The sequence below is a fragment of the Serinus canaria genome, chromosome 2, assembly GCF_022539315.1.
Source record: "Serinus canaria isolate serCan28SL12 chromosome 2, serCan2020, whole genome shotgun sequence".
Lineage (NCBI taxonomy): Eukaryota > Metazoa > Chordata > Aves > Passeriformes > Fringillidae > Serinus > Serinus canaria.
The window spans coordinates 50,548,661-50,573,055 of NC_066315.1; the positions used below are offsets into that span (position 1 = coordinate 50,548,661).

Here is a 24,395-nt window from a genome sequence, read left to right on the forward strand (position 1 = left end):
GACTCAGGACCAGGCAGACCAAGGTCTGTCAGTACTATTAAAAACTGAGACAAAAGTACTGACTGTCTCCATTTTTTCTTCATCCCTATTTGTCAGGAGACAATCTTGGACAAGTAGCAGTTTAAGACACCCATAATTGCAACAGTGCTTTTTTCCACCCTGTCAGCTATCAGAAAGAGATTTGTTCCACAGACTATAAGGGACAGCTATTCTCAATTTGACAGATGACATCAGTTAGCTAACCATCCGTATGAAAGAGGAAAGCCTACAAACACCTCCTCAGAAAAGGTTATATTTCTCAAGTTATACTTGAGAAATTTTAACTCCAGGTTTACACCAGTCTTAAGTTAGTAAATTTAGTCTTGGACACTACAAACCAAAGTACAAATGTGATGTTCTAGGTCTCAGAGTAAGAGATATGAGTAGAGTATAGAGAGTATAAAGCATAGTGAGTGAAGCTTCTCTACAACAGGGTGTAGGAAACAAAAGAGCAAAAATTAATGTAAACATGAGTTTCACATACTAAGAAATGGTAAGAGTTAGGAAAATTTGGTCTGTAAATGTTTTGACAAGAAGAAATGCATTTTAAGGATTTGAATTACTGCTCTGAATAAAAGCAAAGGAAAAAAGCATATCCCACACTTTTTGCAAGACTACAGTATATTTTATATGCTCAAAACCTCACTTCTTCCTTCACAGACTCTGTTTTCAAATGAGATACAAGAAGTGAGAAGGCAAACTTATTTTACTTCTAAGATCAAATTTAACTATTTCCCCCTAGTGTTACTTGAGAGCAATTGAGGAGTAAGAAACATTGCAAGACAACTATTTTACAAGAAATAAAATTGTTGTAATGCCTTGCTGTAATTTCTTGCTTCTGCCTTTCCATTTACGTCAACTCTTGAGTTAAATAATCTGCTCTGTCCACAGTACAGCAGACTAGGTCTATAGACTAGGTATAATTTACTATAAGCTCTCATATTAGGTTTCAGAGTATTTGTCAAAGTTAATTTTTCAAGAGCCAGATAAAGGCTACAGTATACTATTCTGTTGGGTGCATATATGCACATAAGCCCATATTTATTCAGTAGAATGATTTTCAGAAAGTATCAACTCAAACACATGCATCCCGAACTAAGTGGATTACAATATCCTGAACTAAGTGGATTACAATGCTTGTGGAAAGTATCATTATTTAGCTGCTGCACATTGAAAACAGTAAACTCGGCAGATCAATCTCTTTTACACTGCACTGAAAGTTCAAAGCTCACCACATATGGCAATTAAGACAGCACTCTAAACTTAAGTAACACAAACATACTTCACTAACTAGAGAAGGCACAGAATGAATACTATGGAATGCCTTAAAGTAAGACTAAACAAGCTACACAAAGCTTCACAACAGATCCATTTCCAAAAATCTTACCTCTATTTCACAAATGAGTGATTCAAATAATAGAACATAACTGTCAGCAGTTTTGAAACCATGGTCTAATACCGTGACTATGCAGTGTGCAAATCTCCCAGCAGCTCAAATTACACTCAGATCAAGCCCAAGCAACTAATCATCTATTTGTCAAATTAACTAAATTACCTGTCTGTAGCTTAACATTCACAGGATTCAGAGTTTATATTATTTTTTATACTTTTAAGATTCCAAGATACACAGGATACTTAACCTAGCAATGAGACACAGGCAGACATTATCAGCAGACTTTGCCAATAGGAAGTTAACTTGCTGAAGTCTTTCTACCCAAAATTTGCAAAGAGAGTTTATTCTGCTTTGACACATGCATGAAATCATCACAACTTCATTTTAAATAACTTAGTGAAAGAAAGTACACACAAGAGGAAAATGGCCAATTAAATTATGCCTAGAACAAATAAATAAGTGCCTCGGTCTCAGATTTATACTATATTCTCAATTAATCTACAGTTTAAAGAAATGCAAGAATAAGGTTGAGGTAAGCAAACCAGCCCTCTAAAAGACGTTAACAGAAGAGACGTACAGAACTGAAAGAACTGTACGTCTCTTGAAAGAACAAGCATTAATATGAGACAAAAGGATAACTAGGGAACTCAATGCTGGATTGCTATTCACTACCCGTGAAAGTATCATTACTTTAAATGCTAAGGAAGAAACCTATTTCTGTTTCATTCTGTTGTATGTTCAGGCAAGAGATGGTTTTTACATTCTTCCACAAGACAGCTTTTGTAGAGTGGACAAAACGAAGCACGGTTTCTAGCAGGAGGAGGATGGGTAAAAACTTAGATGACGAAGTTCTAGCGAAGCCACCCAGCGCTGACAGCGACCCGGGCAGCGATTCCCGCCAGCCGACCGGCCCCGCCGCCGCAGCAGCGGGAGGGTCGCGTCGCGCAGGCCTGGCCGGCCGACCCGCAGGACACCAAGGCCTCCCCCGGCGTAGCGCGGCCCTGCCCCGCCAGGTGAAAGGCCGTCACAAGTGCCCACAACGGTCCGGCCGACACGTCTCCCAGCGGCCCCTCCTCGCCGTACCTGCGGCGGGAGGGAGCTCGCACGTCCACCCGCTCCGCGTGGCAGCACCTGCTCCTCGCTGATCTTCTGCTTCAGCTTCTTGAACATGGTAGCGGGAGGGAGAAGGGGATGAGGGTACGGCTTCCGGACGACTGGTCAGGCGGCAAGGGGCATCCAGGGGGTGGCGGAACTGATCTCCCCTCGCCCCGGCCCGCGGAGCCGCAGCCGCAGCCGCTCCGCCCTCGGACCCACCCCGCGGGGCACTGGCGGCCGCGACCGCTGCGCCTGCGCAGGCAACGTGGAGCCGAGAGCTTCGGCCGGCACGGTGTGCGGCGAGGCACAAACTTCCCAACGCAATGCGCGGCGCTCTGCCTCCCACAGACCGGGCGGAGATGCAGCCTGAGCGGCCCTAGGCGCCAGGACTGCGGAGGGGCGAAGCAGCGTTGCCTGGCCTCAGTTGCTCCTTCTCTCCCGGAGGACGAGGCAGGCGGTGCCGTCCTGGGACTGCAGCAGGCGGAGGAGTGACCGCTTCTATCCGTAAGGCCGAAAAACAGAGCGGTAAAAGCTGCCGCCTCGCTGCGCCTTTCCGCCGCCGTAGCCGTTTTGACTCCGTACCTTAAACCGCGCCACGGAGACGCTTGATTTGCCAGAATGCTGACTCTGAGGGGCTGTAAGTGCTCGCGTAACAGTCCTCCTGGGTCGGTCAGCAATAGTGTGGAGGACATACTTTCACAAGCCGAAGAACCGGACAGCAAGGTAATTAAAAGGTGCTCGGTTTTGAGGTTTGTGAAAGCTTCCGACCAAAAAGTGCCCAATAGTTGCTTTTTGAAGCTGCCTGGAAACCTAACTGCTAACAAGAAAGTCGCGACGTTTTTCTTTTGAGTAGCCTTCTATTTGTAAACCTGAGATACACTGTTACAACTAAAGTACCATTGAAGGTGGAAAGGCAGTGTTTGCTACTACTGCTACTATTTGCTACTACTGTCTCCCCGAAACTGTGGGAGAAATGTTCTTGGCTGCTCAAGGTTAAAACCTCCGCCTTTAGATCCCTTCTTGGATGACGTTTGTGCGTGTGTGTTCAGTGCTGCGAATGTAGATGCAGAGCTGTCAGCAGTAGCCAGCATTCATTCTCCAATAACGGGACTATTTTGAAAATTACTGTGTTGACAGTGACATTGTATGAAGGCTAAAAAATACATGGTGCTGTTTGCAAGAAACGATGTGTTCTTCTGTAAAGCTTCCTGCTAGGGAGGCTGTATGCAATAATCACAAATGCCCACCAATGTTTTCACTGAAATACGCTCCTGAAATCTGTAAGTAATTTGAGGGGGGGGAAAGTGGATAAGAAATTATTTTCCCATATGTTTTACACTGACTAAAAAAAATAATCAAGATAAATCTACAGCAAAAATAAACTGCTGGCTTTCCTAGTTTTTTTTTTTGCTACATTAAACAAACATATTTTTACGTTTGTTTAATGTAGAAAAAAAAAATTTTGTTTTTAATAACAAAAATATTTTTTTACAATCTGTTTAGTTGTAGATAAACTGTGACTGGTAGTGACCCTTTTGTTTGTGTGTTCCTGTTAATACTATATGCCTACTGTGTGTTCCTGTTAAGACTGTATGCATACTTCAGATGACAGCAGTGACTTCCACACTCTACTGATTTTTCGTGAGAACATCTGTTGACTTCAAACACCGTCAAAAATGTTAATCTGAACCTACAAGCTGTAATAACCAGGTAAGTATCTTGAAGGTTTGTAAGGTATCATTCCTGTACGTTGAAACATAATTATAGAAAAAAGTTCCTGCAACTAAAACGACAAAATCATCTGAATAGCAGTCCATAAGGAAATAACATAAAATGGTCAATTAAATTTATTGCATCCATAAAAATTAAACATTTTCTGCTTCAGTGGGGTAGCTTCTGTTTCCTCTAAATATGTCATGCAGCAGCATGGCGGTAAAATTCAGAGATTATCAAGTGACAGGAGTATTGCCTGGTGAATGTTATGAATAAAAAACCGGTTACCCATTTTTTTAAAGGTTCTGGAATTACAAGTTGAGCCGGTTCTGGCAGAGGAGCTACGTTAGCTTCTTGTTGTAATCACCTGTTAAGAGTCGATCGTTAACTCTCTGTTGTTGAGAATTCCTCTTTTTGTCAGTACCACCCTGCCTGCTGCCAAGTGGATGGCCCTTCTCGGGCAGTGCAGCAGTGCAAGGAGACATCGGAGGGGTCATGCAAATAACCTCGGATCCAGCATGCCACAGGATGCTCCCCCTCCCACTACCAAACTTAGCAAATAAACCCCTAAAAACAACGAGCCAACACAGAATTAAGAGATCAAAGTGATGTCTGGATGTAAGGAACAAAGTCCAGAGCCTGCAGAGACGCTGAGAACCTTTTTTGCCCCTTGCCCTAGCCAGAGAGGACATCAGCTGGAGCCAGGACCCTGGACTTCTAATTGAAAAAGTGAACAAGGGGTATCCCTAGCGCTCTCGTGAGGGCGGAACCCCCAGCTCTGCCCTTGAACTACTGGACAAAGCTGCACTTTCCTTCTTCTCTGGGCCGCTCTTGGGAGCAGCGGTGATGGAACCGCGGACCCGTGGGTTCTGCCCACCTGAGCTGATCAGTTTTAATATAGGCATTTAAAAGGAGAAAAATCTCCTATCCTACTTAATTCAGTGAATGCTTTGGGAAACCCTTTAACAACCTCCAGTAACCTAATACCTCTCATGCCTATGTTCTCTTTTACAAATGCTAGCTTATATTCTCTATTTCTTTTCAGATTACTCGTCTGATTTAAACCTAAATCACTAGATGTAGTATGTGAATTTGATGGACCGATGCATAATTGAAAGGATACTAGCTCCTGTAGCTATCAAATAGAAAGCACAGATTTTTTAATTCATTCCTAAAATGTATACAAGACAAAAGAGAGCTCTGTATTATTTCCTTGGAAAATTTAAAGCTTGAAATGGTATGTTGTGTTTCTCATGTACTGATGGTTTTGTAGGACTAAACGCTGTGTGGAATAGAACAAATCTGAGATGAGAAACTATGATAAAAGAAGTTATTTTTTCCTACACTAAATTCTTAATTACTACAGAAAATGGTAAGGGGATTTATTAGTTGAAATTCTGATAATGGGTGGCAATAACAGTAATCTGGTAATCATATGATATTTGGGTATTTTATGGGTGACTTTTTTTACTACAGCAAGGTCTTTTGTTGTGTAAATTTCAAGGTACTTAATCACCTCCTGTTCTTCACAGGAGGTGCCTAACCTGGGTTTTAGAAAGAAATGAAATAATATTTGTATATATCATTTAATCATATATAGATTGGGGGCATTTTAAAAAAATCAATGTGAATTTTTGTGCTCCTGAATTGTTATCTTTTGTGATACATAGCTATGAGTCTAGTATTGCTCCAATAATACAAAGTGGAATCCCACATTAAGGAGCAGTATCCAAATTCTCAAGATACGTGTGATAACTCTCTGCAAAACTCTATCATAAGCCTTCTAAATGAGATATAAATGTTTTAGCATCTGAGCAAGTTTGAAACATATTGAAACATACAAAGCATTTACTCTAAACTCCACAGAAATCCTGGGGAAAATGTCTCAAATTTCATTCTTACACACAGAATGTCAAAATTCTATACGTAACTGAATGATACCTTATTTCTAAAGGGTTGATCTGATTCAGCAGATTTATTTGAAAAATTTAAAGAAGTAGTTAAAAGTGAAGAAATGCCCCTCCTTTTTTATATTCCTTAAGTACACCAATTAACAGATTAAAAAAGAGAAATATAACATGGTACTGGTACTGTCTGCAAAAGATAAATGTATACTTACAAAAGGCACTGGTTATGGTAGATAATTAAGAATAAAGGTCTCTTTAAATTCAGTCTATAGCAGTCATTAAGGGAAAGGGTATTGAGTAAAAGACTATTCTTATGCCAGTCTAGATTTTTCTAATTGTCAGCAACACCAGCCCACACATGCCTGCCATCTCATTCCTTGCCTTTTGTTAGCTTCAGTGCTTGTGAGACCATCTCCTTAGTCATTTCTGCATGTTCAGTCCGAAAAAAGCTAACCTGGCAAAGGAGCAAGGTATTTCTGCTGACTTACTGTGCTGAGTTTCCCCTAAGAATTAGAGCTGCTGCAAGGGAGATATAGACAGTCAGGAGCTGGATAGTTTTATGTTGCAAGTTATTTCAAATCGCTCACAAACATTCAGATTGCTCTTTGCTGAGCAATTTGCATAACTTTAAACTCAAGTAATCCCACTGAGAGCTTCTTCAAGTTCAGATAACAAGCAATTCTATTACTGATTATATTATATTATATTATATTATATTATATGATATTATATTATAGTATATTATATTATATTATATATATTATATTATATTATATTATATTATATTATATTATATTATATTTTCTATTGTTGATACTATCTCAAATATCTTAGTTCCTATTGATGGCTAAAGTCTTTAGCCTTCAGCCTACTGATGCATAAAGTCTTTAGCCAATCTAAACTAATTTTTTAAATGCTGTCTAAGATTGTAGCTTTCTGGAAGTCACAAAAAAGCCATGGGCCTGAATTATGAATATGGCTATCAATACACTTTCCCACACATTCAAATGCAAATACTTTAGGACAGACACATGAATATGCTAGCAGCTAATTCTTTCAATACAGTTATCCAACACAAATATTAAAATATATAGAAAATTGTAACATAATATATGTAACATTTCAGGTAACTTTTTAATGTTGGTTCATATTTTTTTGGAAAGGAGGTTTTCCATGTTTGAATTTTTCTTTATCATCATGCTGTTAAACACTGTTGAACAATCCTGTTATTTCACCTGGATAATATTTGACATTGAGGGAATCACTTTAAAAATAGATTAACAAGAACTGATAATAGAATTTAAAAAAATAAGAATAAATGAGCACTGATCATGTAACAGGAATTACTCTACAGAGCTTATATACAAACTACTGATCTTTGAACACAGTTTACAGAATGTTGCATTTAGTAATATTTGCAGTTTCTACTCCTACTCATAAAAATCAAAATACTATTGTTATGTTAAGGTAGTCAGGGAGTATATCATGCACAGTTGCGGAGGTAATAATTTTCAGTTTGAAAGTATTTTGATCTTTACTTCAATACAAATCTTACAAAACACAGCACATTAACTGACAGTGAAAATTGTGGCAACCCATTATACCTGCAACCTACAGAATGAGAAGCAGTTGTGCAAAGTGAATTCATTATAGTCCTGTGATTTGAACCCTAAAAGCTTTAATCTAAATAAAAGAGATAATCAGAGCATTTTTCTAGCCTGATCTGATTGCTAATTTCACTTTTCTATTTAGATGTTGTGACTTACAACCACCACCAGATGCCACTGTTCTAGGAGATTATGCTTCTGCAGAGTCATTGTCAGCAGTACAAATGCAAAACCATATCAACAATGAGATAGGAGTTAACACCATTCAGGCCAAGGAGCAAATAAAACCCAAAGTTTCTTTGTCAGCTGTATAATCCTTCTCTGTATAAAGTATAGGTTGCTCTAAGTAAATTACTGGATATCAAATACAAAATTTCTTTACCATGTGCCTGAGTTCATAGCAAACAGTCCATGCTGTTGATTTATGTATTCATATATTCACCTGCCCAGATACTGGCCTGAACTCAGTGCAAGTAAAACTGAGGAAAGAGTTTCGTTAATTATTGAATAAAGGTGGTGAGTGGCATGAGGGAGAAGTCAGATTTGTGAGCGTGTTCAAAATGCACGAGGCTATGAAAAGAGCAAAAGCACTGTCTGAAAATGCTGAAAGGTACCATAAAGGCTGAAATTGTTCACAGTGAGAAGATGAGAAGAATTAAGTCACTTCAGAGGGAAGAGATGATAGGCATCACTGCTCTGCACTTTGGGAGGGAACAGAACCTCTCTGTTTTAATAGGAAAGTTGAGATCGCATTTCATGCCATATACGTCTTTCAAAAGTACAAGGTGCAAGCTCAGCCACTAAAGAGAAATTACTAAGAACCACTGCAGTAAACTGACTCACTCGAGATATCTTTTTTATATGAATGGGAATATAAGAGATTAAGAGATTTAAAATCGAGTGGCATAATTTGATCTTGCAAGAGTCTGACTTTCATAAAACAAAAATCTTAATTTTATCACTACCTTGTTAAGTGGTATTTCCTTTCTGCTTTCTCTAGAGTGCCAGAACCTTTTCCTTAAATTCTATTTTACTTTAATTGTACCTTAAAAACTTTGAATACCACGGGGGAGCTATTCCTGCCGAGAAGGGCGAGCATGATTTCATAGACATCTCTCTATCCCTTCCCATATTTTTAGTTCCCCTGGCTCACTTGTGAGTCGCAGCAGGCCATTGTGGGCCCAGACGCGGTTTTCTCACTGTCATGATCAGTTCCAGGGGCTCACTGGCTGCCACCAGTCAGGCTGGTTCATTTCCTCACACGGAGGTTCCAATTGTCGGTGACTGAGAGAGATGGGGAGACCAACTCAGTGATCAGAATCCGATTTTATTGTGGGATACCAACACTTATATACTATTTTAGGGAGACTAGTAATGTGTACTACAATGATTAGGTTAAAATCACATACACAAACTTATGCATATAACAATGTCTCTTGCTTGCAGAGTTTAATGGGATTTTCTTTTTCCGGTAAACCTGTCAGATTGAATCTTCCTGCAATCTAGGTCTAATTTTCTAAGTTCCATTTGCTTTTGCCAAGACATTCTGTTATCAAATCTGTCAACCAGGTCCAATGTCCATTGTTTGTCTTGTGTCCCAATTTCCCAATACTCCATGGATCCCAACTATATTCAGTTGGTCCTCTCCAGCTGGTCTTCTGGGTGGTGAGCATCCCCCCTGTTATAGGTAATTAATGAGAGAGCCAAATTAATAGTAACAGAAGATTTTATATCAGTGACTGAAAATACGGTCCTCGATAGCTCTGGGTAAACCTCGATCTGACCTCTATCACATTGGATCTCCCTCTGCTCACTAAATGCCTTCTCTGGCAGGGCTAGTTTTATACAGTTTTTTCTGCCTGAGGCAGAGGTGCCCCTATTCTTTTGTTACTCCGCATATGCATGAAGTCTCTTTTCTCTGTGCAGGGCTGGACAATACTGTTTCTGGGAGGTGGCGAGTGTTGATTGAGTTATGAGAACCTGGTATTCAGATGTATGTTCCTGATGACACCAGTTATCTTGATTGAAGATACTTATCAAGTGTTCATTGCTCTTGGGTGTTCCCCAGATAGTCCCAGGAAAGGCCCATCTCTGCACCAGCCACATCCTTTTTCTTGCTAATTAGGCTTTCTTTCCTTGCTGCCATCTGGAGTTTCACAATTTCAATGTGGCAGTCTGTCTCCTGAGTGTCAGTGGTCTTAGGCTTTTGGATTTTTGAATCTTATTTACAACTTTATTTCTTATATATTTCGTCTAAGCACAAATTATCTCACACCACATATTACACCCCCAAAAAGAATAGAATCCAGCAGATTAATATATGCTTGGCTGGGTGGGAACTCCCAGTACCTCCCCTGGGGGGTGTATTTTGACACTGTCTCTTGCAGTGGATTCTGGGTTGGTTGCATCCCTTTGCATCATATGCAATGCTGCAGTGCATGGCCTCAGAAATAAGTCTAGGGAGCACCTTGGGGGGTCTTTGATGGATTATGATCAAAGTTGATCTCCTCAGTTGCCTGTCATGTGAATGGCCTATGGGGCTGGGGGTTTCACAGCTGGACTGGTTTGTGTACAGGAAGATGGATAATCAGTGCCTCTGACCAGAGGTTATGTCATACCGTGAAGCCTCTTCCTCCCTCCTTGGTTGGGGGAAGTCGGTGTAAACCTGGTCTTTGGGGGCTGTGGTGTCCCCACACCAAACCCAGCCTGGGATGATTTTCTGCTAAATTTGGCTTACTTGTGGATGCGTTCCTTTCCCTCAGCCTTGTTTGTTTCTCCCTATACCTGAGATGATTGAACAAGAGCATGCTGTGAAAAATGTGCATTTTATGACCGGCTTTTCACAAATATTAAAATGAATATTATATGTGTTATGTTAGAAAGTTATGCTGTATTATTTTCTTAAGTAGTGTGTTAAATATAGTTTAAGGTTATAACATAATGTTAAAATAGAAGCTATGCTATGTAAGATACTTCTTTTAAAGAGAGGACTCACACCGTGATAGCAGCCAAGATTTAGGACACCTAAATCTTTCAGAGAAAAATAATTTATTGCTCCCTTATGAGAAGAAACTAACTTCTTCCCACCTTGCTCAGCCCTGAAGATGCTGTTAGGATTCAGAGGAAGAAGCTGACACTGACCAGACAGAATCCTTCATTTGAATGGAATTTTATTGTCTTAGATATCTCGAGTTCTAGCATCATCATAACACAAGGTGTTTGTATTCTCAGAGCTTCATACCTTCTTGATGTTCCTCACAGGCTGCTCCTCTACACACTGACTGTTCCAGGTCCTCACAGTAATCTGACTCCTCTCACTCCTCTTTCCTTACTCTTATATAACACTAGTTCTTATTGATTACAGGTGTAGCCTGTCAAGATCAGGCCTGCCTCCAGTCTCCAGCAACTGGTCCAGCTGCAACTCACTGGGGGACAAGATCACTCTCTGCAATCACCCTCTACAGAATTTATGCATCATGTATGAGATGTATGAATATGCAACAGGCTATTGCTTTTAAGGGCTAATCCTCTGTTAACATGAGTCATTTTCAGGCTTATTTTGCCCAGAAAGAGGTACCTGGACTGTTGGTAACTCTTTGTTTTTATTGTCTCATATTGTCCTAAATACTAAGTGTCCAAATTTTTATTACTCTAATTACATTACTATATTTATATCCATTTTATTACTATTAAACTTTTAAAATTCTAAAAACAAGTGATTGGCATTTTTCACAATCCCCTTAATCTTTTTTGTTTATCTCACAGTCTCAAAGTTTGAGTCAGGCATCTTTAAGGAGGGATGGGCTTCTGTGGTTGTCTTTACACAGTTTTTGCTATAATGGATGAAATCCCTTCATAACAATGTTTAAGGCATAAACCATTCCAGTCTCTCACACAGAACAAATGCACTTTTTTCCTCGTTTTTACACAAAGCCATTACAATTTCACACAGCAAAAGGACAATGAAAGTAACAAAACCCTAAGAGCACCACTTTCAGATTAGAAATTTGTAGGCATTTGAGATAATATCTATATATTGCTATATTTTTGCTTGAGTATTGGCATACTCAATTCCCTACTCCTTATACTTTTCAATGAAATGTTTTGGAAGGAGATGTTTCTCACCCTACTTAACTCCCTTTTCTAGCTCCCAGGATTAACTACAAATTTTGCCACCCACTGAATAGGGTGGAGTATCTGGTTGAAGAGACCAAAGGCTTCAAGCATGAAATTCCTTTCAGGTCTGATCTACTTCAATAAGAGGCCCATAGGGCACTTCTACATAAAGAAGAATAATTTGCCTTTCATTTGAAAATAGAGACTACTGCATTGTCACCATCATATTTTCTGATCCTTTGCCCAGGATTTCTTCTCCTGAGAAGCTGAGATGCCTCAGAGAAAAATGAAAACAATATTATCTCATTTGCTTCTCCTGTGTTTTGCTGCTTTGGAATGTGGTTGGAGATTGTTTATCCAACATGTGAATGGTTTTAACTTAATGACCAATCGCAGTCAGGCTGTGCTGGGACTCTGGAAGAGAGAGTCACAAGATTCATTAGTATCTTGTTAAGCCTTCTGTAAGTATCCTTTCTCTATTCTTTAGCATAGTTTTAGTATAGCATTCTTTAATATAGTAACATATAATAATAAATTAGCTTTCTAAGAACATGGAGTCAGATTCTCAATTCTTTCTTCATCCTGGGGACCCTGAAAATACTACACTTCATCACCTCTCCTGAACTACAACAAAACCACAGTTATTATTCAGTATTGATTTGAACACATTATATCTGGCTTTCTTGAAGTGCTTTATAAACAAATGTGTGGTAGGTCTGATGGCATGCCCATAAAATAAACACAAGTAATTTTACAGGTGAGTTAAGTAAGTTCTGGAAACCTCAAGATACTGCACGACAGCTTAGTGATGGCAATGGAATTGAAGTGTGGACTATTTCATACTGTTCTCAGATTTATAATTTAAAATAATTTTAATCCTTTAGCTAGAAGACACTTATGTAACTCTGTAAATCCACAATGAAAATAGATGCTTCCCTTGTTGCGTTTTCATGCTATTTTATAATTTCTAGGAGCTCACCTGTATAGAAGGATGACATGCTGACATGCTTCCTTTTTATTCTCCCCCTTGTCTACAAAGAAATACTGCAAATGGAGAATCTTGAGATGTGAAAATCTTTGACTTGGAAAATATATTTAAAAGGAAGCAATTACTGAACTGCTCAGAATGCTCCATGTATGTGACTCTGTGATTCGGTATCAAGTCAAATTTAATGAGAAAGCTTCCTGGAATGAGCATCTTCTCTAAAGAGAAAGGACTTTAATAACTCCCTTTTATTCTGCCATAGAGAGAAATGGATACCAGCATGTGAAAAAAAAAAAAACAACAACAACAAAACAACCAACCAACTGTTTATTAACAACAACAAAAAAAAAAAAAAAAAACCAAAACAAAACCAAAACAAAAAAAAAGGTGGGGGTGCCTACTACAAGGCACAGAGAAGGATTTCAATTTCAAAACCTTAATCCCCACCCCCCATCAGACTGCATGGTGGTGAGGCAAAGATGGTGGCTGCCCCTCTGTCTCAGAGAAGGAGAGGAAAGAGTACACAAAGCAGCTGGGAACCTGATGGATTTCTGGCATTTGTCTCCTCCTTGCAGCCAGTGAAATTGGTAGAGTTTGATGTCCTTTTTTTATTGATTCAGTTTCTCTGAGGTCTCAGGTTTAGGCCAGCTGCCCTCTGGCTAGTTGCCAAATGGACTGAAGGAAAAAAAGAGCCAACCTGAAACAAGAAAACCCAACAAAACAAACAAAAGTGTAATATATGGTAGAGATAATTCATGCTTTGTAACTGTATAAAAATCATAAAGATCCAACCATGCCTTTGACCCCCATGGCCAGAAGCAGGGCTTTCCTCTGTATTCAAAAGATTTCCCGGACTTGCCCAGATAAAATCATGATTATTAACAAATGAATGAGTCCTTCCCAGTCAACCATTGACCATTTCTCAGGAATGTCCAGAACATTCACAGAATAGCACCTTGAAAAGATTACATCGAGGAATGGGGAAGTCTTGACTACAACTGAAAAGAAGATCATTTCGAGTAGCTCAGACAGCCATCCAAACCTATGGACTAACTTTTGTACAGGACTGAATCTGTATAGTCTCCATTATACATATGTAGGAACTTACAGAAATCTTAGGTCATTTTTGCCCCAGGCAGAATAAACTGTATATAAACTGGCTACCTGGAGCAGCTGGTGTGAAACTCTGGGGAGACACTGACACTACATCAGTTTGAACCAGGTTCACCCAGCGTCAAAGTCCGGGGTTGACGCTGTCTTGGCTGTGGTGGTTTTATAATATTCTATTTTTGGTTGTCGATCTAATAAATTTATAATTTTTTTTTTAATAAATTTGGCTGTAGATTTTATCATTTACAACAAATGGATTTGTTTGAAAGGATTTGCTGGTCTAAAGCCTCAAGGGCAGGGCAAGGAAAAATACCAGAAGCTCCTTGCCTAAACTGGCAAAACCTAATCCAGCGAAGGCAACTAAGTAGCAATTTGCGCTGCACCTGACCACACTGGGGCAAGGAGAGTTTGAACATCTGAGTTCTCAGGCCCTGGCCACTGGTTCATCTTAAAGCCACAGCAGCCATTTTATGGGCATAAAGCGGATGATTAGGGAATAAAATATCATCATAAAATCACCCCAAGACATTACGCATCTTCATCTTTTACCGTGCACTACTTCAAATTAAATTAATATTCTAATAATCAAACTGTTCTCTCTCAGACTTTGTCACTTTGTCACTTTGATTCCATACTCCTTTCTCACACAGTATCTTTCTCTGCTTATACAGAAAAGGCCAGAGATATTGGGTTAAAAATCAGATACAGCTCACAGAATAGTTACGTTAAATTGTTAATATAGAATATAACATCTTGATTTACTATTATAAAATGTTACTTATTGATGAGTTCATCTATTAAAATGGAACACATAATTTCTAAGTAGCAAGGTTCCAACCATTCAAAATAAACTCCGATGGCTGTAATTGAAGTATTGCTATGTTACATTTACACAAGAAAAAGAAACACTTTAAAAAAAACATTTCACAAAACAGTGAAGACTCTTCACAAAACAGTGAAGAGTCTTCACACAAGTATTTCCTCTGGTAATTTCCTTCAAACCACTTGAATTTTTCCATGACTCTTGAAGGGGAAGGGGGCTTAACTTAAGGATTTCAATTACACAGTTACATTTTTAATAAACCAAATTTGAATTATTCTGTCCGATTATTCTATTTTGAAAAACTAGGCTCACCTCAACTTATCCTGCAGTACCAATTCATTTGGAATAGCAACTTTGGGTGATAAGACAAAACAGATGCCATGTTGATTTGGATTATCTCAGTATTAAACTGTATTCAGTGTATTTGGGTCAGACATAGGCCACAATCAGAAAGTTCAGCTCTAGAAATATACTAGAAATTTAACAAGTTTTTTTAGTACTACAACATAGAGTAAGCTAGCCAGGCATAAAAAGACCAAGAAAACTGTGTTTTATTACTCTGTTTGGCTAAATTAAATAATTGCAGGCAATGTCTTTTTATACTTCCATTACTGTTAAGTCCTTATGAAACCAGGAACCATATTGGGAGCTTCTCAGCTCTGATTAAGCAACAATTTTCATGCATCCAAAGAAACTCAGAATTATGATGGAAGTCACTGCTCACTGAAGAATTTACAGTATGATGTCTAAGAATATTCTTAGCTATTAAACATGTGACGCTACTTCCTCACAAAAGTGCTACACTGAATTATTTACCAGAGATGAAGACCAGATATTCTCAAGCAGGGAGGCCTGCTGTGGCTTCTTGAATCAAAATACACAAAACTCCTGGATACACCAAGATATAGATCTGTCTCCTACCAGTGATACCAGAATAGAATAGTCTTTGAATAGTCTCTGATATACAAGTGTAAAGTGTTATTTATTGTTCTTCTATTATCCTACCTTATTCAGTTCATCCCTGTAACTATTCAAAATAGTTGCTAATGTTATTACTGTGCCATGTAACTCCCTAGACCCCTGTTCACCTCATTCTTCAATATAAAATGCCACAATCCAAAGCACAAAGATAATATTGCTGTTGGTACACCAAGAGAAAAATATTATTATTATGGTGAGAAAAAAATGTTGCTAACAGTTAAAATTTCATGATTATACTATAATTATGCACTGAAGTTCTTAAAAGGAAGGCATAACTTCCTTTTGGCTCTGTTCAGATACTGGAAGAAAGGTAAGTTCTACATGCTCTCATAATGCTTTAACCAGCATCATGTATTGTAATGAGGGGGAGAGTGGGTCCGAGACAGAGATGAACCCCCAGGTCCTCATGTGACAGCAGCGTGTTTTATTGTTCTTACCTTCCTTAAATAGGTGGATTTGAATCTCATGGTCCAGACAGCTCATTGGTCTGGCTTAAACATCACCCAGCTCCTGTGCCAGTGAGATGTCTGCAGCTTAGGGTGAAATGTGATAGATAGGTGAAGTCCGTGTATGTATTTAAATCCATTTTATCATAGGTCAAGCCAGGGGCTGGTTTATATCAAACCAGCCTGGTTTATATCATAGCTCAAACCAGGCTGGGTTTCCTATCTGTAACCAAATTAATTGCCTAGTACAAGTTAGCTTGTACTGTAACAATATATTATATAATTCTTGATCAAACTATCCTAATGGATGCACTAGAAATGTTTCATGCAGTGTTTTCTTCTCTTCCTCCATGTACTAAAAACTGGTTTATTTCAATTGACCTATATAGGCACAATACAAAGTATCACACATTGACTAATTTCATTATTCAAAGTATTTTTCTGGTTTTTTTGTTCTTTATAGTCTAGTGGGCCAGACTTTTGCTAGACCATTAGGAACAAATAAGCAAAACACATACTTTCACTGCTTTCCTTCTTGCCAACCTCTGTAAAAACCTTTTAATTTCTTACAGGTGTGAAAAATGTGAGAAAGTCTCATTGGGTAATATAGTACCTAAACTGTTTGGGGCTTGGGGTCTTCTGGTATAATTCATTTACCATGTGCTCAAGCAGGAGCCAGTGGGAGGGTTACCAATGGACAGTGCTCCCACAGGGAAAGAACAGCCCCACAATTTGCCAGCAGTATGTTGCACAGGCACTTTAAATAGTGAGAGAACTATTTCCAGGAGCATATTGTTATCATTATATGGATGACATCCTAACAGCAACACCAATCAAAGGAGGCCTTTTACAAATATGGCCAGAATTGATGCAGGCACTGCAAAAATTTGGCTTACAAATTGCACCAGAAAATCTACAACAACAACCACCATGGAAATACCTGGGAGTCAAAATATTAGATCAAACCATACAACTGCAAAAAATTCACTTTTCAATGAAAATTCAGACTTGTAATGATACACAGAAGCTTTTGTGTACCATTAATTGGGTAAGACCTTATTTAGGATTTAAGGTTACCCACAATTGGCACCTTTATTTGACATCCTTAAACGTGACCCTGAGTTAACCTCATCAAGAAAATTAACACCAGAGGCAAAAACTGTGCTTGAATTAGTATAACGAGCCATAACAAACAGACAAGTCTATCAGATTTGCCCAAAGGTTTGTGTTACAGCATTTGTTGTTATTGCTGATTTACATCCTACGGGTATCATTGGGCAACAGGACACTCAGTGGTCTGACTCTGAGTGTCTGGAATGGGTGTCTACACATTCTGGAATGGGTTTTTCTACCATATCAACCTTAAAACACAGCACCTTCCATATTTGAATTAATTGCTCAATTTATTATTAAGTGTCACCAAAGATGTATACAATTAAAGGCCAAAGATCATGCAAAAATTATTATACCTGTTGCACGGGAATATTTTGAATGGTGCTTTGCAAACAGCACAGCACTGCAAAGTGCTTTAAAAAAGTATTCAGGACAAATCACCTACCACCTACCTAGTCATAAGCTGTTGCAATTAAGTGGGTCCGCTGCATTGTTATTGAGACCAGTACACCACTGAAAGGTCTCACTGTCTTTACTGATGGTTCTGGGAAAATGGGGAAAGCCACTGTGACCTGGAAGGAGGACAAGGGGTGGCAAACACTCAAAGGTCATGATACTGGGCCACCCCAATTGCTGGAGTTACATGCTATCACTATGGCTTTCCAACTATTTCCTCCTACTTCCTTAAATACTGTAACTGATTCTGCCCATGTCGCAGATACAACCCAAAGATTAGACCAAGCTTTACTTATTTTAAATCAAAGGCGACTACGACCTTGGCAAGGGAGGGAGAGAATGCTACATCTGACTCCATCATCAGAAGGCTAATGAATTACTTTACTACACTATACTATGTACATTGTATCTAAACTGAATCTGCCATGCACTCACTCTTGCTCTCAACTGCACAGAACAGCACTCATCTCTCCTTCTCTCGTGACTGTCCTGTGACAGTCCCACGCACACACTTCTTGGCCCTGATAGGCCAAGGGAACAAAACATCCTCACTTTGGGTAAACAATCTCCATATTGCATTCTACTTTAGCACAACACAGGCACAGCAAGTGAAATAAGAATTGTGTTTTCCTTCTCCTCTGCCTGTCTCACAGTTTCTCTCTGTTCAGAGAGCATGTGAATACCACATTTACTGGAAGAAATTAATAATGCTGCACTATTTGAACTGTTAAAAGATCTGTGGGATACAATCAAAGTCAGAATATGTCCTTATTATATTTTACACACTTGGAGTCACACCAATTTGCCTGGTTTTATAGCAGAGGGTAATGCTCGGGCCAATTGGTTAGCTAGCCCTGGCTGGGCAGCACCTCAAACCGACATGCTGACACAGGCAAGAGCATCCCACGCCTTTTTTCATCAGGGTGTTAGAGCATTACAAGGGCAATTCTTACTGACTAACTAGGCACTTTTTAAAACTCAGGTGTGTGTTTCACATAGATTGCTATTCTTCATTCCCCTATGGGACAGGCCATTGTTGAGCATGCCCATGGCACCTTAAAGTGCATATTTTAAAAACAAAAGGAGAGAATGTGTGGTGAAACCCTATAGAGTAGGGTAATGTCTTGGTTTGAAAAGATAGGTGTCTCTTAAGGAAGGCAATAGCTTCCTTTGATATGGAAAATGTAAACCCTTTCTCTCCAAATTATTATAATTTTGAAATTAAGAGGCTCTCAGACAAAGATATGGGAATAAAAATAACAGTCTTTTACTAGGAAAATTAAAAATACAAATGCAGTAGTACAAACAAAAACAAAAAAAACAAACCCACTGACAGAGTCAGAGTATGACCTGACACCCTGTTGGTCATGGTGTTGGTAGGAATCTGATTTAATGGTGGCTGCAGTCTTCTTGGCGTGACAGATGCGATTTTGTTGAAGCAGTGATCTTGTAGAAAGGTGTAGTTTTCTTCTGAAGGTCCAGTGGTTGTGTAGATGGGCCTGGTCTTCCTCTGGGAATCCAGTGGAGAAAAAAACTGCTCCTATGGAAATCTAGTGGGAAAACGCTGTCTCTGGTGTTCTAAATTTGAGATTATGTCTAGGTAGGAATGCTTGACTTCTCCCCCTGGAGAGCATCTCACAATGGAATGATGTAATTTTATTAGTCATGCAGTGTGATACAATGGCCTATTAAGAGAATGTATTTCCTAGAGAGAGTGTGTTGACGAGATAAAGAAAAATGCGCAATTAACAGATCTTTTCTAATAGATTGCAAAAGAATACTCATCCTTAGCTATGTCTTTCAACATAATACAAGTAACTAAAGCATTTTACACTTTAAATCACTTAACAGTACCTGCTAATTCTCAGAATCCTGTCAATTTAAATCATTTTTTATCAATTCAATCTTCCAGCGACAGTCAGTCACCCAAACCTAAGGTATTGATAAATGTCATCGTTTGAGCCTGGCGCAATGCCAGGGCCCCATGAGAATACCTCTTACCCTGGTATCTACTGTGAGATGTGATGAGAGACAGAGCAGAGCAGGCTCCAACTTAAGATTGAGAGAAAAAAAAATTTATTAACCTAAAACTACAAGGAAAAACACACAGAACACAGGATGAAAACCTTCCAAATTTCCTCCTCCTCCCCACCACCAAATTTCCTAATTCTGTTACCACCCTTTAAATCATCGCTCTTAGTCCATCACCACCCTTTAGATAACCAATTCTCAATTCCTCAAGAAGAGAGGAGTCCCTCTTGCCCCACAGACTTCCCCAGGAAACAGTCAAAACTTCTTGTGTTTCTGTGTCATGTGTGGCACCGCCTGGAGAACATTTTGCCATCGTGACCTCTTCCTTCCATGTCCAGTGCTCTCACCACTGCACATGGACCAGAGCTGCTTCTAGGGTTTTTCCCTTTAAGGATGCTTTGTCTAGTTCCAAAAAGAGCACAGTCCCTCTCCTTTTGGGACACCTGTCCCCCCCAAATTTCACCCCCTGGGGCCGAGGGGTCTCTTGAACAGAGATCATCTTCCTCTTCTTCAAAGACAGAGGGCACCACCACCACCCTCCTCACCCGTCGTCTCTGTTCACACACTTTCACACCACCGCACTCTCCTGGCTCTGAGCCATTGCCTCCCCCTAGAAGGCAGTCTCTGTGTCACAGGAACTCAAGGGTTCTGTCATGACTATCCAAGAAAAGTCCAGCCAAAGGCCACTCCATCATCTCCTCCCACCTAGGATTCTTCTCTCCTCTCAATCTCATCAACTTCAGGAGGAATCAGCATTTGCAAGGTTTCCATCATCCCAAGAAGGGTTAAAAGTCTCAGGCTCTGCCGGTTTGGTTCATGAACTCCCACGGCTGGCTGCCCTGCTGGGCACCTCCCCCTTCTCCTTCACGCCAGCCACGCTATCACTGGCACAGGCTGCTTTCTCTCTCTCTCTCTCTCGGGGGGGGGGGGAATGGGGGATGGCTGCCTGAAGCCTTCACAGTGCAGTACTTCTCTACCCTTCGGCCCAGGCCTGGCCTACCTCCCTACGGCCACATGGCTCCCCTCCCGCCCTGCCCAGCTTGGAGCCGGGCAGGGGAGGGTCTGCTCTCTTCCAAACCGGAACCCAAAAGGAAATTCCCCTGGAAGTTCACAGCTTTTAACCCCCTGTGTTCTCAAAGGCGTATCCATGTCCTCAGTGGACAAACCAGGTGCCAATATTAAAATCTGAACACCGATTGGCGTGACCACACCATCACAAAAAACTTCATTTCCTCTCAAACCACGACAGTAAAGAACCTCCTTAGCAATAAATGGGAAGGTCCCTATGACCTTGTTACTCTGGGGCACGGGTATGCCTGCATTTCCACAGATGTTGGCATCCAACAGGTGCCTGCTTGGTGTGTGCGTCCTGCTCTATGGCCTGCTAGAGATCACACCCAGCAATGTCTCCCTGACAATCCTTGTAGAGCAGTAATTGGAATGACACTTTCACACCACTGTAGGAAGATGTGGGACCAGTGGAATGACAGTCTACCTCTACCCGTAACTCAGTCTCAAGAAACCAGACATTTTGGGAACAAAACTGGACTTGTACCTTTCAATGGAAACAAACCAGCAAAACGTTACCCATACTGTTTTTAAGGTTTAACAATTTGAAAATAATTTATGTGTTTGTAAAGTGTTACCCATAGTAATTTTTAAGGTTTAACAGTTTTCTAAGAAAGTTAGGTGTTTGTTATAATTGGGTTATGGTTGTGAAGAGTTTGCGGCATACCACCCTGTGAAGCTGTTCCTGATGGCTCCTGGATTATATCATCATGACTGTTCTGTACATTGTGCTGTGTTTGTCACTTTGTCTGCAAGGGCTCTGCAGAAGATGACAGACACTATCTTTGTACTTAGAAACAAAAAGGGGGAACTGTCGTGGCTAACAGCTGGCCTGGAGGCCTTACAGTTTTAATTAATCCCAATTATAATTTTATAACTGAAATGTAAGTAATTATATAATTACCTTAATTATATAACTTGACTGGTCTGGGCTATTGGGGAGCAGGTCTAGGCTGATGGGGACAAAGGCAGCCATTGGCCAGTTAGCTGGGTGGCAACTAACTTAGCCAATCAGAAATAACTGTGTGGACTTTCAAACTATATAAGGTGAACAGCTCTCAATAAGTTGGCTATTGTCGTATGAATACGGATTTTTGTGTCATTGCTTCTGTTTTAACTTGAATTGGGGCCCTCTTTTCTTCTTTTTTTAAGAAAGGTGAGTTTGTTTTTTGAGTAACAACCTTTAGAAAGGAAGACACTTTTCTGTTCTAAGTTATACTGCAGATATTACTTTTGCTCTTATCACCAACAAATGAGAAACACAACAGGTATTATGTAGCTCCAATTAATTAAATTCTAGTTACATTAACCCATACTTCTATGTTTAGAAAGCAGTTTTCATCCTACTGGTTATTCTTGGTACCATTTTTTACAAGCAACCCAGCCAAATGTTCTCCCCACAACATAAAAAGTACACAAATGTAGATGCAGAACTGGTTTTTCTAAAAATAAGCATGGCTGTCTTGCTTAACAGGAACTGAGAATTGCAATATTGCCTTCAGGAAACAGGCAAAGTTTGAAAAGTCAGTACACATCTTACTTATACTGGTCTGGTGTCTATTTGAATTTTTTCTCAAACGTTTTGACGCAAAGCAGACATGGAGAGTTAGAAGAATACCAAAACAGCTTTGATGAAATAACAACCTAACAACAATAAATGGTTATGTAAGCAATTGCTTGTCATTAGACACTGGGACATGTTTTAGATTCTGTTCAGCCTCTATCAGTTTTAATACTTAATTTATTAGCATATGATGTTCTAGTGTATAATTTTGCATGTATCTGTATTTTATATATAAAATCAAAGTTACAGTTTTAGTGGGTGATTTGAAGGGCTCTAGAAGTTGTGGATGAACCCATTCTGTTACTTACAAATCCTAAAAGTTTTTGTTTTCAGTCTTAAGTTATTAAATAAACTGATGTCTGTAACAAAGTAATGAAGCTAAGTTGTTGCATAGAAGCTTAAGATGTGGTTCAACGTATAACTTTGCTCAGAAAAACTCTTATAAAAACAGCATGATAAAGTATCCCTATTTGTTTTTCCTTGATTCTGACATCAGATACGCTTTATGTAGTCATGTAGAGAGATGGGATTTGGGGGTTTTTGGGTGTAGTTTGGGGTTTTTTGGGGTTAGTTTTTTGGGTGTAGTTTGGGATTTTTTGGGGTTTTTTGGACAGGTATTTTTGTGGGTTTTTTTACAAAGAAAACTGTCATATGTACAAAATCAGCCTTGGCTCCTTTAATCACCCAGCATTATTTCTTGCTCCCATCTCACTTCCTGTAATAAATGTCCTTCCTTACAAAACAGTATCCTTATTACAGCTGTGTAATCCCATTTTTAAAAAGTATTACTTTGGTGAAATCTGTTGAGCTCAGTTGCAACCATCTCTCAAGTGGATGCTTATAAAACAGTCTGCACAAGTACCTATAATCCAATTTGTGTGTGCTCTCCCTCACCTTTTAAACTGAGCTAGTCAGAACAGTAAGTGTTCAAAATATTCAGGCATGTATCATCACAAAAGTTACCCTGTCTCTCTTTTCAAATTCGACAGAAGTGTTAAACAAAACTGTCATGTCACTTTTCAGAATAAAATGTCTGGAAGTAGAATTGTCCAGTGTATACTTAGAGTGACATCTTGTTTTTATAGTGCTTTTACATTTGTTCAGACTAGAAGCAGTTGAAGACAGATTCTGCCACTTGTGTAATCTATAGCCTTCTTTATTCTCTTTCAATTGGTTTGACTTTTGCTAATATAATTCGAGAAGTCTCACAGAACTGCATAGGTATTATGCATAGGTAAAATTTAGGATGTTCCTTAAAAATCATGACTTTTTACAAGATTATCTTAATAAACCCTGAAAAGGCCGAACAAAATCTCAGAAACTGAATATATTATTTTTTTGCTCATTCATCAAATACAGAATTCTACAATATTAGTTTTAGATCAGAACTACACATTACCTACAGAAACATAACTATTTGCTTTTTACTCCTGGCTCAAAAAGGTTAGGCTGCCATCACCCTCAGAAAATTGAAAACAAAGTACACATAAAGATAAATTTGCGACAAAATCTAATTAAGCAAGTATGTTCAATCTCTAAAATGCAATGTATATTCAAGGAGTATTATCAATTTAATGTAGTTGAATTATTTTGTTTAAATGTTTAAATTATTAATTCATTTTTCACTTTGGCCAATACGAAGGTTACAACGAGACATTTGGAGTCTTCTGGTAGCTCCATAATTACATTGAAGGAAAGATCTACATATTGTCATAAGAAAGATTACAGGTGGATATGCTGTATTAAAACCCTACATAAAGTAAATTACTTAATTAAAGACAAATTTAATCAGGCAATATTTTACAGGTAAGTAAGACATGGTTTAAACTGTATGTAAATTATTTTTTTAATTTATGTGATTTTAGTTAATGATTATGTGAACTTTTCATATTTTACTTCTCCCTCATTGATTCCTAGTGTTTGAATTCTATCAGCTCTGCATTTCTCT

At 39.1% G+C, this 24,395-nt stretch overlaps 1 protein-coding gene and 1 long non-coding RNA gene across 9 annotated transcripts in view; one reads left to right on the forward strand and one right to left on the reverse strand.

Moving 5' to 3' along the window:
* GOLGA4 (golgin A4) overlaps positions 1-2,710 on the reverse strand; it is a 78,082-nt gene extending 75,372 nt beyond the window's left edge. For 6 of the 8 annotated variants that reach the window (XR_007776939.1, XR_007776940.1, XM_050971256.1 and 3 more), the window contains exon 1: positions 2,516-2,664. Coding sequence is in view for 6 of the 8 variants with exons in the window: in XM_050971256.1 (XP_050827213.1) it covers positions 2,516-2,602 (87 nt within the window). In the remaining 2 variants the exon portion in view is untranslated. Of the gene's footprint in view, positions 1-2,515 lie in introns of all 8 variants that reach the window. The other 2 variants (XM_050971257.1, XM_050971259.1) reach the window with 1 other exon arrangement.
* A 546-nt stretch (positions 2,711-3,256) lies between these two features.
* On the forward strand, positions 3,257-12,420 carry LOC127059285 (uncharacterized). The gene is made up of 3 exons (XR_007776941.1): positions 3,257-3,807; positions 4,115-4,237; positions 11,119-12,420. It is a non-coding gene; the product is annotated as an uncharacterized LOC127059285 (long non-coding RNA).
* Positions 12,421-24,395: the final 11,975 nt, after the last annotated feature.